Here is a 15,027-nt window from a genome sequence, read left to right on the forward strand (position 1 = left end):
CCTTTTTTCAACAGTCATGCTCCTCCAGATTCAATTTACAAGATGACAAATCAATATCTATTCATTACAAGGTCAACATGAAAGCCTTTAATGTGTTTCTGCTAAACAACAATTTTACTGAACTTCTGTGTAAATGCTAAAATACAGACAATTTAATAATCCGGTGTGATTCAGAGCAGCATTAAAACTGCTGGCAAATTAGAGGACCCAGTTTTTGGCAGTTCATAAATTGGTTCTTAAAATAAAGTTAAAGTATTCTCCTTTAATCCAGTTTTTTACAGAAATATATGCAGTGAGGCTGAGCACATATCTATTACATTTGATTATGTTTATTGAGTGAAAAGTATAAAAAACAACATAAAAACCATCCGACCAACCAACAGAATGTGTGCTGGTGTGTGATTTGAACTTCAGATCAGTGGTTTCATGATGTAGCTGCTATGGTGATGACCTGTGACGTTCCGGTGCTCTGATCTACACAGGAAACATGGACCGTGCCATCCCTGCAACATACAGAAATAATGGTAAAAAAGCTGTCACATCAGGTCACCCATGAAATGATTGCAGAAGGGCTGATACCTTTTCATGGTCACCACAGTGTCAATGTCATGATTCTCCTCTTTGGGCTGCAGGTCTCGCAAGATAATCTGTACATTGCACACACACACAAACGCAGATAAATGTTTATTTAACTGTTTTCCTTGCACCATTTCCCCAGTGACTGAATGGTTTAAGGGGCCATATCATGCACATTTACAGCACAGATCATGCCAGTAAAATGAAGGACAAGAAGAAAAAGATGAAGAAAGCAAACCCCAGTGAACTTCAGGTTCAGCTTATTCTTTTGATTACATAACCTAAATCCTGCCTTCATGAAACTTGGCAACCAACCAAAAATGACAAATGACCAAGCGTCAATCGTTTTTTCCCCATCATTAACCATCTATCGATTTTCCACTTACGATATCTCTGCCCATGTTTCTCAACAACATACCCTCCAAAACAGTAAATATAATGTGAGTTTAATGTGTTTCCTTAACGTTTTTCACTGTTACATGGTGTAAAGTTCAATGAATAGTCTAAGAAACAAAATACACAGTAAAGTAAAACTTTGTATCATATGTGAAAATATGCTAAATCTGTCAAACAATCAAATGATTTTGTATTGAAATCCTTGTCTGGAGGACAAATACTACTTAGGAAGAATGATATGCTTGCTTCATTTGTTTTAAACTGGAGAGTTTCTAACATGTTAACACAGTGAGCAGGCTGATACAATGTGCAGATCATGTTAACCCAGGAAAACCATTTTTCCTTTATAATGTACAATTTGTCCTACAAGCTAAAATTCTATTTTAAACAACTGTTTATACATCTTTCTTTACAGTTAAACATAATGTAAACATGTCTTTTAAATATACTGGTAATGCATAAATGGATTTGATGAAATATCAGAAATACTGTTTTTTGTCTCAGCCAGCTGGAGGGGAGTGTAATAAAATGTATGTTGACGGGTGTTTAACATCCGATGGAGTGTTCGTGTTTTTCTGTACCTTTGCTAGCTTTTCTGGCTGCTCAGAAACAAATCTCTGGTAAATCTCCAGACAGAGCGAGGATAATTTCCCTAATCCATTCAGAATGTGATGTCTGCGAGCAGGGAGGGGCGTCCCAGATGGGAGGACAACAGTGAACATCTCAGCTCCAGATTCATCAACCTCCTGCAACATCCACACATCACACATTAGGAGATATTAATAACTCTTTAGATCTGTAAATAGAATTAAACTATTGATATTCAAGTACATGCTGAAAGTATACCTTTACTAGTATGTCAGAGGCAGAAACATCCACTGTGACTGCCTCTTCCTCAGGTGCAATGCCATCTCTGCCAACCAATAAGCCAGCCTCCAGGGCTGCTCCCACAGCAATGACCTCATCAGGAGGTGCTGAGCTGAGAACTTCCACATCAGGAAACATTTCACGGAACATCTGCTGCAGACGAGGGATCCTGGCTGAACCTCCACAAAGGACCACCTGAAAGGCATTAATCAAATGAAATGCTGCTGTATGTTAAGGTTCATGCTGTGTTCACTGCTCATCCCCCATTATTACAACTGTAATTGCAGTTAGATCATTTCAATTCAATGTAAGGACATGGGTTTAAAAATAAATCTCACATGCCATACCTTGTTAATGTCACTGGTGGAGAGTCCTGCCTTGTCCAACAACAGTCTGATTGGCTGGATGTTCTTGTTGAAGAGTGAGGAGCAGAGCAGCTCAAATCGAGCTCTGAGAAAATACCACAATGAGGCTGTCATGTTGGTTATAACCATTTACCCATCCTGACTTTGTCCACGAATTAGCCTCAAATATATGATTCATGCACATCAAGATATATGCACACACAGCAAGATACACAGCGATCTCCTTCATTTCAACTTAATTTCTGCCTTTCCTATTATGCTAGTTTAGTTTAATTAGTTTTGTGTCACATATACATGAATGAAAAGTAAAATGGGGGCAGTCTACAATGTAGGAAGTGAAGGAGACAAAGGGACAATGGGAAAGCAGTGGAACTACAATTCCAGAAGGACAATCCCCAAAAATGGTACATTCAGACAAACTAATGTGGCAGCTTAAATGAAACTCTGTGTTTTACTGGACAGAACATGGAGGTTTATATATATATGAATATCCCCACATTTACATGATTATGAATGTATAAAAATTAACATATCAGTCCATATCAAATTGACTTTTATTTGGCAAATTCTTGTAAACCTGACTGAGATAGCAGCCCTGTCTCCTAAACCAGCTCCTCTTCCAATTACAAGCAGTACCTGCAGGCAGGTCATCATTCAGAAATATTAATGTTGTTGACATTTTAGATTAAAGACCAGTGACATATTGTGTTTATATAGTGTATTTGCTGTTGTAAACATTACTTTTGCCACTCTAGAAACAACACTTAGTTACATTTAAAATATCAGTCCTGTTCTGAATTACTCGTTATTTAGTAATGAAAAGAACTGATAAGAGTGTTGATAAAGAACTGAGCCGATAAGGAGTATCAACATGAGTAGTAGTACAATACAATCCTAATGATAAGCCAACCCAAGAGATTTCATTTGAAAAATCCTAAAAGTAGCCTACTGATGCTGTCAAAATAGGCATAAAGCATTTGTGAGTACACTACAAGTACAAGAGTACAATGAGGAAATGTCTGAAAACACAGTCATGTAACATTCCTTGGAAATAATAAAAGAATTTCAGGGAGAGTATGGAGAGTAGGAATTGTCACATCATAAGCCACATACATGTGGACCTTTTAAATTCATACCTTGAAAGCCAATCTCTTGGCTCTTCCCCCTTTTTTTTTTTTTTTTTTTTTTAAGTACGAAAAAAATAGTGATCTTCTTACTCTGATCCCTGTTATCTGTGGTTTCTGAATTACAAGTTCTGAGAATTTTTAACACCAACCGTAACAAAACTCAGATGTATGCTTCAATTCCATGCAGCAGCCTCTTCCTAACACATTTAGTACTTTTAATATCTCATCATATTCTTATTTCTTGTGCCTTACATCTACTTGTCTTTTAGTTTTTTTTTTCTTCTTATGTGAGCTTACCTTGAGACATTGCATTCGAAGTCAATGCCATCATGCAGGGAATCAACAAAGCAGTTGGCTGATCCCAATGAGGACAGTGAGTGCTTGGCCATGTCTGCACCGTTCATCAGCTTCAGCATTGCCCGAGCATTACAGCTTACATCATGTTTAAAGGTGCTGCACCATAAACATAAAGAATAAACATGAGAATACTAACACAGCCAACACTGGGTGCACACATTACTAGTAGATTACTGTGTAAATCAAACAGCATGTTGTTAAAAAAAAAAAGAAGAGCAAAACAAAACATTTTTTACTCCTCACTGTGCAACCTTATGACTTACAATTAAATTCAAATTCATGGATGAAGTTCTGAAACCTATTTTTGTGAGTCATAGTTCATTTGTAGCAAAGTGTAATAAGTGCAAAAGGAGCCCAGAAGCAGTGGCATCATATGCTCTGCAACAAACAGAGGCATGCAAAGAAAGGGAGGGGCTCTGTCATGAAGCCCAATAAGTGGGGTAGCCAGCTAAATTTCGACCTTAATGATTCAGTCATACAACATTTTGGTCATATAGCCTCATGAAGCCTTGTTGTTGTGTATTCCTAATCAACAGCAGCAGTACTACTGTTAGCATGTTTGATGTTATATAATCGGCTATGTTCATTTGTTACTTTTTAAACAAATGGACTTTTAGATCTACTGGATATAACTAATCTGTCAGTAATACCACATAAATGTATAGCTACTGTACTATGGTAAAACCTTTAGACCAGTGGTGTCCTGCCCCTGGAGAGCTCCTGTCCTGCATGTTTTAGGTATCTCCCCAGTCTAACACACCTTATTCTAATAATTAACTCATTATCAAGCCCTTGAAAGCTTCAGTTATCAAGCAGCTGAAGCTTGTCAAGGGCTTGATAACAAGTAAAAAAATGTTTTCATTGTAAAATGAAAATTGATATTCAAAGTCTCTGGGACTATAATGCCCAGACCCTGATAATTCCTTCAAATACAACAGGACCTTCACACCACTCGGAGCTCAGGTCCTAACAAGGAGCCCTGCCTACATGTGATGGAATAGCCCCCACAGAGACCTGATCAAAAAAAATCATGGATTCTATTTGGGTGAAAAAAGCAACTTCAACAGAAAAACTGTGGCAACATCTCCAAGATGCTTGGAACAACATATCTAGTACATCAAGAACAGGGGCAAGTGTATCAAGGAGAACTGGTGCTGTTCTGAATGCAAAGTGCACTCACACCAAATATTGATTTCATTTAGGTTTCTTGTTAACTGAACTTTTTACCAATGAATAAAACATATTCATCCTCACTTTACTTTTAGTGCCATTGGCACAATGCTGTGTATCAAAGTGAAGTCATTCCTAAATTTAACAGTGCACCATTTGAACATGGAGTTACTAAATGTAAGGAGATCTTTGAGGAGCAGCAGTGAGCTACTGAGGAGCTACCGTTTGAACTCAGCGGCAAGGTGCTGGGCCAAGGCCTGTGTGAAGCTCTCTCCTCCAATGCTGTGGTCAGTGTGGGTGTTGAGAACCCGGAACATTCCTCCATTGACCTGCAGCACTGTCACACTCAGAGATGTCCCACCCAGCTTATACACCAGGACATGGCTGTCAACACATACATAAGCATGATTAATTGATGTCAACATCAGTCAATTAAAAAAAGATGTAAATAATATAAATAAGTATACCAAAAACATGAATATCATACAGCTAATCATATGATGTTGGGATGGATAGTAGGGCACATCACACTCTTTACGGCATCTTTCATGTGGTTTACATTGTTAAATTACTCTTTTTTGTAAGGAGTAGTTTTAAAAAAGCTTAATAAGAGACCTTCTTTATGGCAATGATGTGGGATTTCTCTATGAGAGCCTCATGGTTCACCGTGGGTGGAGCTGAGCTCTCAGTGTGTATGCTGCACACACAGAGAGAGAGTCAACCAGGCAAAGGACTTGTAATATTGGGCCTCATGCAAGAACATTTTCACATTCTTATCCTTAAGCTCTGTCTTTTTTTCTGTGAGGTCTGGCACTTAACTAACAAAATGTGTAAATCAAATTTCAGCATGCTGAATGTCACCTGTTTCAGAGAAGTGCTCGTTCATGAAATCCTATCATTAGCATAAAAAATGCCACTAAAATGTCCATACATGGCTACATGTCCAGAAAAAACTTTGGTAAACATTATTACATTGACACAGTGTGACAGAAGTACATAGGAACGCTTTGACATACATTTACAAGCTAACCAACTTTCTAAAGCAAAGCACTCCATGACTAATATTAGTGGCGTCCATGTTACTGTCACAGAAATATTAGAGAGAATATCATAGCCTACATGTGATGTTAACATTGTCATAATATTGGAGAGAGACCTGCAGAGACACAGAGGCAGCTTACAGAATGAGTATATTTTCCAGCAACTACCCAAATGTAGAAGTTGCTGCACCATGATGACGATAACAATGTGAACAGAATTTTGGTTGAAGGGTTTTTCTCCTTGTGGATAAAGACAGAGACTTATCTGTTTGTGACTCTTACAACAGCTCTAGACCACTTGTAAATTCCATTCGTATAGAAATTTGAAGTACAACAAAAATGATGAATACTAATTTTAATAATTTTAATGAGTGAGAATGAGCTGAGTAAAAGCACAGCTATCCCTCAATTATATCAGGACACGTTGCTCTTCATTTTTCTGCATGCAGCATCAATGTTAAAGGTTCTGATGAGGATTGGTGCTTTACCTCTTTCCAGAAGAACAGTCCTGTCCAATGTTATAGGCTAATAGAGCAGCAGCAGGCTCATGGATCAGCCTCAGGACATGGAACCCTGCAGCTTCAGCTGCTGCCCTGCATAAAAAAGCACAGAGGTAGACTTAATTAAAAGGTGTAACTGGATAGATTTCCCTGTCTCACAACAAAATAATACAGTTGTAGTAATAGTTAGTAATGTACCTCAGTGCACGCTTCTGAGCATTTGCAAACTCAAAAGGGACGGTGATGACAGCGTCAGTGACATCAGATCCCAGAGCTGACTGAGCAGTTTCTGTGAAAACAAGAATGATCACTCAACTTACTGTTTACTTATGCAGTGTGAATCAGTATGTGCGTTTTTGACAGACTACCTTTCATTTTGTTGAAGATGAGTTTTGCAACATCCTCTGGAGCAACATATTCTGGTTGTTCTCCTGCCGTAATCTCATAATAGATCTTCTCTCCTCTGTTTACCACCTGAACATAGCACTCACAGCTCAGATATAGGATTCATTGCTTTTAACAGTAGAGATGTTTGCTTTGGGTTCAGTTTTTTTTTTTAATGACACTAGGACAGAAAACTTGTAAGTCATCAAGAAAACTCTACAACTACATCAACAGCATGAGAAAAATGAATGTAAATGAAGAAAAAAAATTAGATTTTAGACGTTAAAAGAAATACAGACAACAAAGTTTTGGATTTGTTAACAAAAGAAATTCACCTGACACTTGGTCTCTGTTTTGTGAGTTTGTGTCTCTGGATCACCAAAGCTGCCCATTAAAAAAACAGAAACAGAAAATATATGAGTCCTTCTGAACAGCTCATTTTGTTGCTGTACCAAAATTGTACCGAACCATGACCCCAAAACCAAGGTGCACACCAAACCTTGAATTTTGTGTAACATTACTCCCCTACAACAAAGTAGTACTTCCCAATTTCATCAGGTGCATTATTATCTTATTTGCTCAATACTGACAAATGACTTTGTTTTGAATATTCAACAAGTGGGACAAGATAACAAGAAAAAGTGTCTCCTGTGGTTTTAAAATATGCAAGCAAGACAGTATGAAATATGTCACCTTCTTCCCAGCACTTGTTTCACTTTGACAACTGTGTTGGCAGCGTTGCGAACCCGTCCTTGCTTTGCTGCAATACCTACAATCTGCAGAAGATAAAAATCAGTCAATAGCAGACTGGCAAAAAACAGATATAAGACTACTGAAAAATGTTAGCCACTCTGTAAATGAGCTGTGTGTTTATGCTCTACACACAGAGCAGAGCAGAAGACTTCTTATGTTGATGGCTGTTTTCAGGTTCCATATGATTGTCTACTCTTCCTAAGACAGAAACGACCTTATCACTGTACTCAACATATGATTTGCTGTATTGAAATAAGGATACTTAAACATGAGCAGATGATGGGGCGGTATTTCAAAATAACACAAAACTAAGGGGAACCAACATGAAACCAAAATGTTCAAATATAAATGTTTTCTCCTTTGATTTTTTACCCCTGAAATAAGAATACAAGTATTTGGACAGTTCCACATTTTTTCATTCTTTGGTATGTGTGCTTCACGCCGTTCTTTCTATACTGATGTAACCCTACAACATTAAAGCTTAGACTTTGCACTTTAATCTACTATCCACTATTTCATTTCAAATTGAATATGCTGAGGAAAAGAGCCTGAAGAAAAACTTACTGTGTGGACTGTATGTGCACGTATGTGGGTATGAATAAAATAGGATAGTTTTTACACAAACTTTCTGCAAATAAAGGAAATCGCCTTCCTGGCATGATTTTTTCTGTACTATAGCTACAGATTTGCATTTTTCTCATTTGGATGAAGTATGCAATGCTCTGTTTTTCTACATGTCTATTGGCCAGCCATGTGGAGGTCGATAAAAAGGAAATGAACAGTTTACAGTAGATGGGGAAACTAGGGGGTTTTGTTTCATATACTGTTGTTCCTAGCTACCGAGCAAGCCTTTTCAAGCCAGTTGTCAACCATCTATTTTGTCTTCTTGGTGTAGCCTACATGGATGCTTGCTCCTCAGATATAACCCTGAAAGAATGGCTGGTTTAGTATTGCTTGTTTGATGGCTCTGTTTAGGATTCATGTTGATCTTTCTTGGGGAAATTACCAGTAGAATGTGAAGCAAGTAGGCTATAGAACAACTAAGTCCACCAACAGAAGAGAATTGAAGCATGTGTTGCACCTGTTCAGTGTCTCTGTACGCCACCACAGCTGGAGTCACCCTGTCTCCTGCATCATTAGCCACCACATCAGCCCGGCCATCCTGCACAAAACACAAATTTCAGTTTCAAAAGATGTTTTGCTTTTGCATGAAAAGCTGTGAATTGTTCTTATTAGAGCTGAAATTGATTAAAGTTATAGTTGATCTACAGAAAATTAAATATGCAACAATTTCGATAATTGATTCATTGTTTAATTTATCAAGCAAAAATTAGAAACATTATTTTGATCTTCCAGTTATGCTTCCTTCTTTTACTACCGAGACAACTTATGTCTACTGAACTTAAACAAGGGTTATAACCATGGGGTGCCTGTGGAAGTATGGGGTACAGAGGCTGTTACTACGAGTCATTTGGTCCTTCGGTGAATTATGTCACCAATATATAACTAACATTATTATCAACATAACTAAGATAAAGGCTAGCCACATGGTTTGGCTGTATGTGAAGATGTCGTGGATTGTCAAAGAACATTGTATTAGGAAGACATCAGTCCTGGGCTTCATACTACATTACTATTGATAAGTCTGCGACTGAAGTGAACCAAAAATAGTAGTTACCTGGATGTAACTCCAATTCTATGAGTAAGTGTGGAGCCCTTACACAGGTTTCACTACTGGTTTATCCTTTCAAGGCTCTGCCTCAGCACCCTGAGACGAATTTGTGCAATCAATGCCAAATCAGGAAATAGAAACCACTCAATATAAAGCACTAGTGCATCCACTGTTAATTTCCCTTTAAAGCTATGCAACAGAAAATAGAACAGCCAGCCTGTGGTTAGAGAGTTTCACACATACTCATAGAACTTAGAGAGTTACATCAAGATAACTACAACTTCTTTGTAAACCTACATCAATTAAGGGGAAGGAGGTTGGAGCAATGGGAACATGCAGGTGGGGTGCACAGGCACTCCAGAAATGCAAAACTCCCTTAGCAGAGGAAAAAGGAAAAAGTAGCCCCATTGTCATCAATACAAGATTCAGGTCGCCTGTTAGACCACCCACAGTCATCTGGAGAACCCATTGTAGAATAGGGCTGTCAACGAATATTCTAAATTCGAATATATATTGGAATATTTTTTTTAAATGGAGATTCGATTGTGAAAATTAATATTCGACAGGGACAGGGACAGGGACAGGAGTCGCACTTGCACAGAGAGAAAAACGAAATGGCAGAAAGTTCAGAGCCCAACTCGGAAGCAGTGAGAGTGGTTTGGACTCCAAGCAACCTAAAAAGCCCAGTTTGGAAATACTTCGGAATTTAGTCATCAAGTATTCTTATTTATGTTTGTTCTGTAGGTGAGAGCAGTGCTAAAGCCTTTCAAAGTGGCCACTGAGGCGTTATCAACTGATCGATTCCCAACCGCATCAGCCGTTCTCCACCTTAGGTATGTGCTTATGTCACATCTTCAGCCATCTACCGGCGATCTGCAAGCACTCAATGACATGAAAACAAAGATCTCCGCCGACCTCGAGAAGCGCTACAGTCATATCAAAGATGCCTTCATGCTGCTCAATACTGCTAGCTACCTCGACCCGCGTTTCCATCGGCTGATTCATTTGGCCCGAGACCAACAGCAAAATAATATTCTGAGATGAATAATTTTGTCCAAAAATATTAATTTAATTTCCCTATAGGTCCTTCATCTTTGGTCATGTTGATGTTTCATCTACTTCTTCAGCATCCAGTTTGCAGCAGGGATCAGCAGCGCCGCCAGTAGACCCAGCTGAGTGTCCCTCTTTCCTGTCAGACTACTTTATATTTTATTTATAAACCATTTGTGTTTCCTTGTTTCAGGTGCCTCTGTTGATTTACATCATTATTTAAGTATTTGTCTGATATTCTTTAAATTAATTTTATTTACTGTCTGTTTTTGTACATTTGCTGTTACAGATTTATTTAAAACAAAACATAATAAAGCAGATTGTGCTTACAGTAAACTATTGGTTTATTTTGTTACTGAAAGATTTTTCTTTAAATTTGCAAATCTGGTGTCTGCTTCCATGGCCTTAATCACTGTGGATTACAATCTAACTACAACAAAAAGTTATCACATTTAGTGTATTTGTAATGAGTAGAATAAGTAGAATATGTTTATAGTAGGTGTGTGAATGATCAATAATCATTATTATTGGCAGTAATAGAGGGCCCCAAAATCAAATTTTGCTTAGGGCCCCATGGAGGCTTGGGCCGGCCCTGTCCAAACCACTTGGTCCAGTGTAAACCAGTGTACAGCATCACCTAGCGAAAGTATAGTGCAGTGTGACATTGCAGTCCTACTAAAGTGTCAGTCATGTAAATGAGCCAGCCATAACGTTTGCTGACCATGTTCAGATGTCATCTTCCTGTCAATAATGAAAAAAAGCAGTAATGCTCACTTTGGAGAAGCTGCAAAAGGCAAACCTTTAGCATTTTTTAATTACGTTTAACTTAAATGATTAACTTTTATTAAAATTGTTGGCGATGAATGTTCTGTTGATTAAACACTAGTGAATAATAAGGCAAAATCTCAAGCTGTTTCAATTAATAGCAAGCATCAGAAGTGTCCATCTCTGCAGCATTTGTTGCTGCTGTCCTAAAACTTTATTTATACTTTTGTAATTTACTGTCGGCTATAATTCATCATGCTGTCATGCTGATTGACGACAGGCTGTCCAACTTCTCTCCTAGGGAAATTCACATTGACCCGTGGAACACTATGGTACAATATACAAAAGATTAAAAGTCAAGCATCCAAGCAAACCTTTGCTGCAGGTTCCATTATAGGTTGCTTTGAAACATTGAATATATGCCTACTTTTCGTTAAGTGTGCACCGCGCAGTTGTAGGCGAACAGAGTCAATTGCAAACAACGCGCTATATGTATAACGTTACCAGCTAGCGCTTTGTTTGCAATTTTGAGTATCCAAATAGAAATCTACAACTGTATTTGGACTGGGGCGATCATATATCAACCGAATTCACACTTATTCACCATAAGGAGGTTGCTGCCTGTTAGCAGCTAACAACCGATATGCTATTTCTGCTGCATTTGGGAATTAAAAATCCGTCACTCTGGTAGAGATCAGACAACTGAACTGTGGCCGACTCACCTTGTATATTGCCACACAGGCGCATGTATGACCGAAATGAACTCCGATCGCAGCCATGCTGAAAAATCAATGGACAGCACAGGGTTCCGAACCACGCGGCTTGTCTTCCGCTCAGGATCCACGGGTTCCGTTTTCAGGGACATTTCCTGTAGTATTTTCAGAACAAAAGCATATTCTATGAATACAGATTGTATAATATAAAAGCATATTCTTTGAATATTCTATGAATATGCTTTATCAGGACTCTGATTAAACCTAACCCTAACATCGTTTAATGATAACATGTATATTAGCAGTATTATATTTTACAAGTAAAAATAATACATATTACAGTGTAAATTGTCCTTTGCGAGTAAAAGTGCTGCATTCAAATTTGTACTTGAGTTATAGCCTAGTGCAGGAGTAATATTAACAAATTGTACTTTAAGTATCAAAATAGTAATTGGTAATGCAGGAAGAAGAAAATCAAATATTATTTAGTTATGTCATATGCTAAGTGGCTTTTATCGCACTAGTTATTTGCAACAATATCATATTTTAGGAAATTTAGGACAATCGGATCCACAGCAACGATGACGTCAGTAAGTGTACATCTCCGTGCTGAAGGAGCAGGCTGAAGTTCGTTTGTGTATCCATGTGACTAATAATAACGGGTAACGCTACCATGTCGCTTTTGTACCTCGCCTTTCTGCTGTTTTTTTCTGGGGGGGTTCTTTTTCTGCGGCAGGCAACTGTGAAGGTGAGACAGCAGGTGTCAGCAGAAATATACACTGTTGAGTTTAAAAAGTGTCAACGATATCCACAGGTTCGTATCCGAAATGTCAAAATAAGCAATGCCTGCAGTGGCCATAGTTCTTCCACCATAACAAGCCCTGTACGTTGTTACATAAAATGATCAGAGTTAGAATATAGCTGGGAATAGCGCGGGGATGTGTCTGTAAGTCTTAATGTGCAATAAACCCTGTGATATACACTGGGTGTCGGTCCGGGGGTCCGCGCTGCATTGACAGTCACACAAACACACACGCTTGCATTCACTCTTGCTTGGCTCCTTACTACTTACAGAAGGCCAATTTAAGTCAGCCAGTAAGTAGTTCACAGAGTATCATATGAACCGCTCCTAAAAGTAAAGTTTAGTAACATTTTTTTATTATTTGGGGTGATCACCCAAAGATAGAATAATATACATGCAAACACATACAGAACTCTTTAATTGTAACAGATATGGTTAATGTAATATATGGGGTTAACTCAAATATGTATTAAAATCTGTGTTATACAATGACATTGTATTTTTGTCAGTTAAATTCACAAATAAGCAGATTTGGGGGTCACTCCTACTAATAGCAAACTGGCCTGCAGTCTGTGTGGGCTTTCTTCATAGAATGTATGGCAGTCTGAACTCAGCCCACAGAGAACTCACTCCTGCCATGGTAGAGGAAGAGCTGCTCCATACCTGCACTTTCGCCAAGGGGAAGGAGGCAAGGCTGGTGAGGATACACCTGCACACAACTTTGGGCAAAAAATCCAAACTACCATGTAACCATGTAAAATAAAGTGACTTGCATGAGATCCTAAAATGTATCTTATTCTTGACGGATAAGTTCTCAACCGTTCTGAAGAAACTGACAATACCATCTCCATTTAGCCACAGCTCTTAATAAACAACAACACACCACAAAGGAAAAAGTCAATATATAGTATAAAGTTGGTTAATTTGACAACAATAAAAGAAAGTCTTGTATGTTTTAGAAAAAGATCCCCAGTGGCTCAATGTAATTCAGGGGTCATTGTAGGTGTCCTGGAGATATCGTTGAGGTTCTGGCAGTGCTGGTCGAATACAATATACTCTTTTTTTGCTTGTATTTATCTATAAGTGTAATGGGTCTTCTAATTTAACTGCATATTTTTTGGGTGATTGTCCATAGTTTGAGTCTCTTAAATGATTTCCTTTTTTGATAAATGCTCAATTAAGTTTGTTTTGCATACATACAGAACTAGGACTGCGAAGCCCAGTTGGTACAGTCCATTGTCACTTCTTTCTTAACTGATCCCCCTTTTTCTGTCTTCCAACTTTGCAACTGAGTAGAATAGAGATTGGTCTACACTACCTTAATACCTGATTATATTTGAAGAATATTTCTGTCCCAGTGTTATTATCTATGAGCCAGTAGTGACGCAGCAACCCGTGTCATAGCATCAGTGTCTCGACCTTTGGCCTCCCATGTCCCTGTTGAGAAGGTCTGCCAGCGCCTCAGTAGTAGAGACACACAGATCTGTCAGCTCAGATATGGTATGTTCAGATAAACTACAAAGACAAGCATTAATTTGTGTGTGTGTGTGTGTGTGTGTGTGTGTGTGTGTGTGTGTGTGTGTGTGTGTGCGCGCGCACACAATATAAAGCCTGCTAATGTGTTTTTCAGAGCGTCAGCTAAGGGATCTGAGCAGTGATGGACTCAAAAAGCTGAGAGTTGTGGAGCTGAGGAGTATTTTGGCCTCATGGGGAGAAGAGTGTCAAGGCTGCCTGGAGAAACATGAGTTTGTCAGCCTCATTCAGGAGAAAGCACCGTTGCATGATCATATTGTAGAGCTGTGATACTGAACTGTATAGTCCAATGCTACAATGCAATTTTTTGCATGAAAAAATGTTTTAAAGTTTACCAAAAATTGTTGCCATCTAAAGCTAATCCATTTCTGTTGATCTACTAAACTGATTTTGTGCACACAAATTATTTTAAAATGTTCAATGTGGAAACACAAGGAGCAGTGCAAAAAAACGTACTTGCCTGATTTATTCTATGTATGTACATGCACATTTATTGTAGATCTTCAAACAAAAAACATACAAACAATTTTTTATTCAAGCAAAGGCTATCCAATATCTATATCACCAATGCCAAAGAGTAATTGCTTCCATAAACTTAAACCTGGTTGTGCCAACTTTAGCAGCAATAAAACACTTCCAATAACTGGAGATCAGTGTTTCTCATCACTGTGGTGGAATTTGGCCCACTTCTCTTGCTTGAATTCAGACAAATTGGAGTTTTTTTTCCCTTTAAAGTTTTGCTGCAGAATGATCTGCAGCATAGGTCCCAGGCGAGATTCGAACCAGGGACGCTCCACATTGGAGGGTGTTTGAGTGTGAAATTCCCGTTTAAGGTCCCAATGGGATTCCAGTCAGGATTTCAACCAAGCCACTTTGAAACCTTAATTCAGATTTTTTTTGTTGGTTAATTTAGAAGGTTGACTTGGTATTATGCTTTGGACCATTGTATTGCTGCAC

General features: G+C 38.4%; 2 protein-coding genes across 2 annotated transcripts; one reads left to right on the forward strand and one right to left on the reverse strand.

The window, feature by feature from the left end:
* Window positions 1-313: 313 nt before the first annotated feature.
* On the reverse strand, window positions 314-11,852 carry hspa14 (heat shock protein 14). The gene is made up of 14 exons (XM_062443376.1): window positions 11,745-11,852; window positions 8,617-8,697; window positions 7,476-7,558; window positions 7,118-7,166; window positions 6,767-6,872; window positions 6,597-6,687; window positions 6,387-6,491; window positions 5,081-5,242; window positions 3,629-3,784; window positions 2,187-2,289; window positions 1,819-2,034; window positions 1,554-1,718; window positions 580-647; window positions 314-503 (listed from the first exon to the last, which is right to left on the reverse strand). The coding sequence occupies exons 1-14, from the start codon at window positions 11,799-11,801 to the stop codon at window positions 425-427; spliced, it is 1,521 nt and encodes a 506-aa protein (XP_062299360.1). The 5' UTR covers window positions 11,802-11,852; the 3' UTR covers window positions 314-424.
* A 505-nt stretch (window positions 11,853-12,357) lies between these two features.
* Window positions 12,358-14,718, forward strand: cdnf (cerebral dopamine neurotrophic factor). The gene is given in 4 exon segments (XM_062443387.1): window positions 12,358-12,483; window positions 13,107-13,234; window positions 13,896-14,037; window positions 14,168-14,718. Coding segments are annotated over 3 exon segments (420 nt in total). The 5' UTR covers window positions 12,358-12,483; window positions 13,107-13,129; the 3' UTR covers window positions 14,341-14,718.
* The last annotated feature ends 309 nt before the right edge of the window (window positions 14,719-15,027 follow it).

The sequence above is a fragment of the Scomber scombrus genome, chromosome 22 (assembly GCF_963691925.1).
Source record: "Scomber scombrus chromosome 22, fScoSco1.1, whole genome shotgun sequence".
Lineage (NCBI taxonomy): Eukaryota > Metazoa > Chordata > Actinopteri > Scombriformes > Scombridae > Scomber > Scomber scombrus.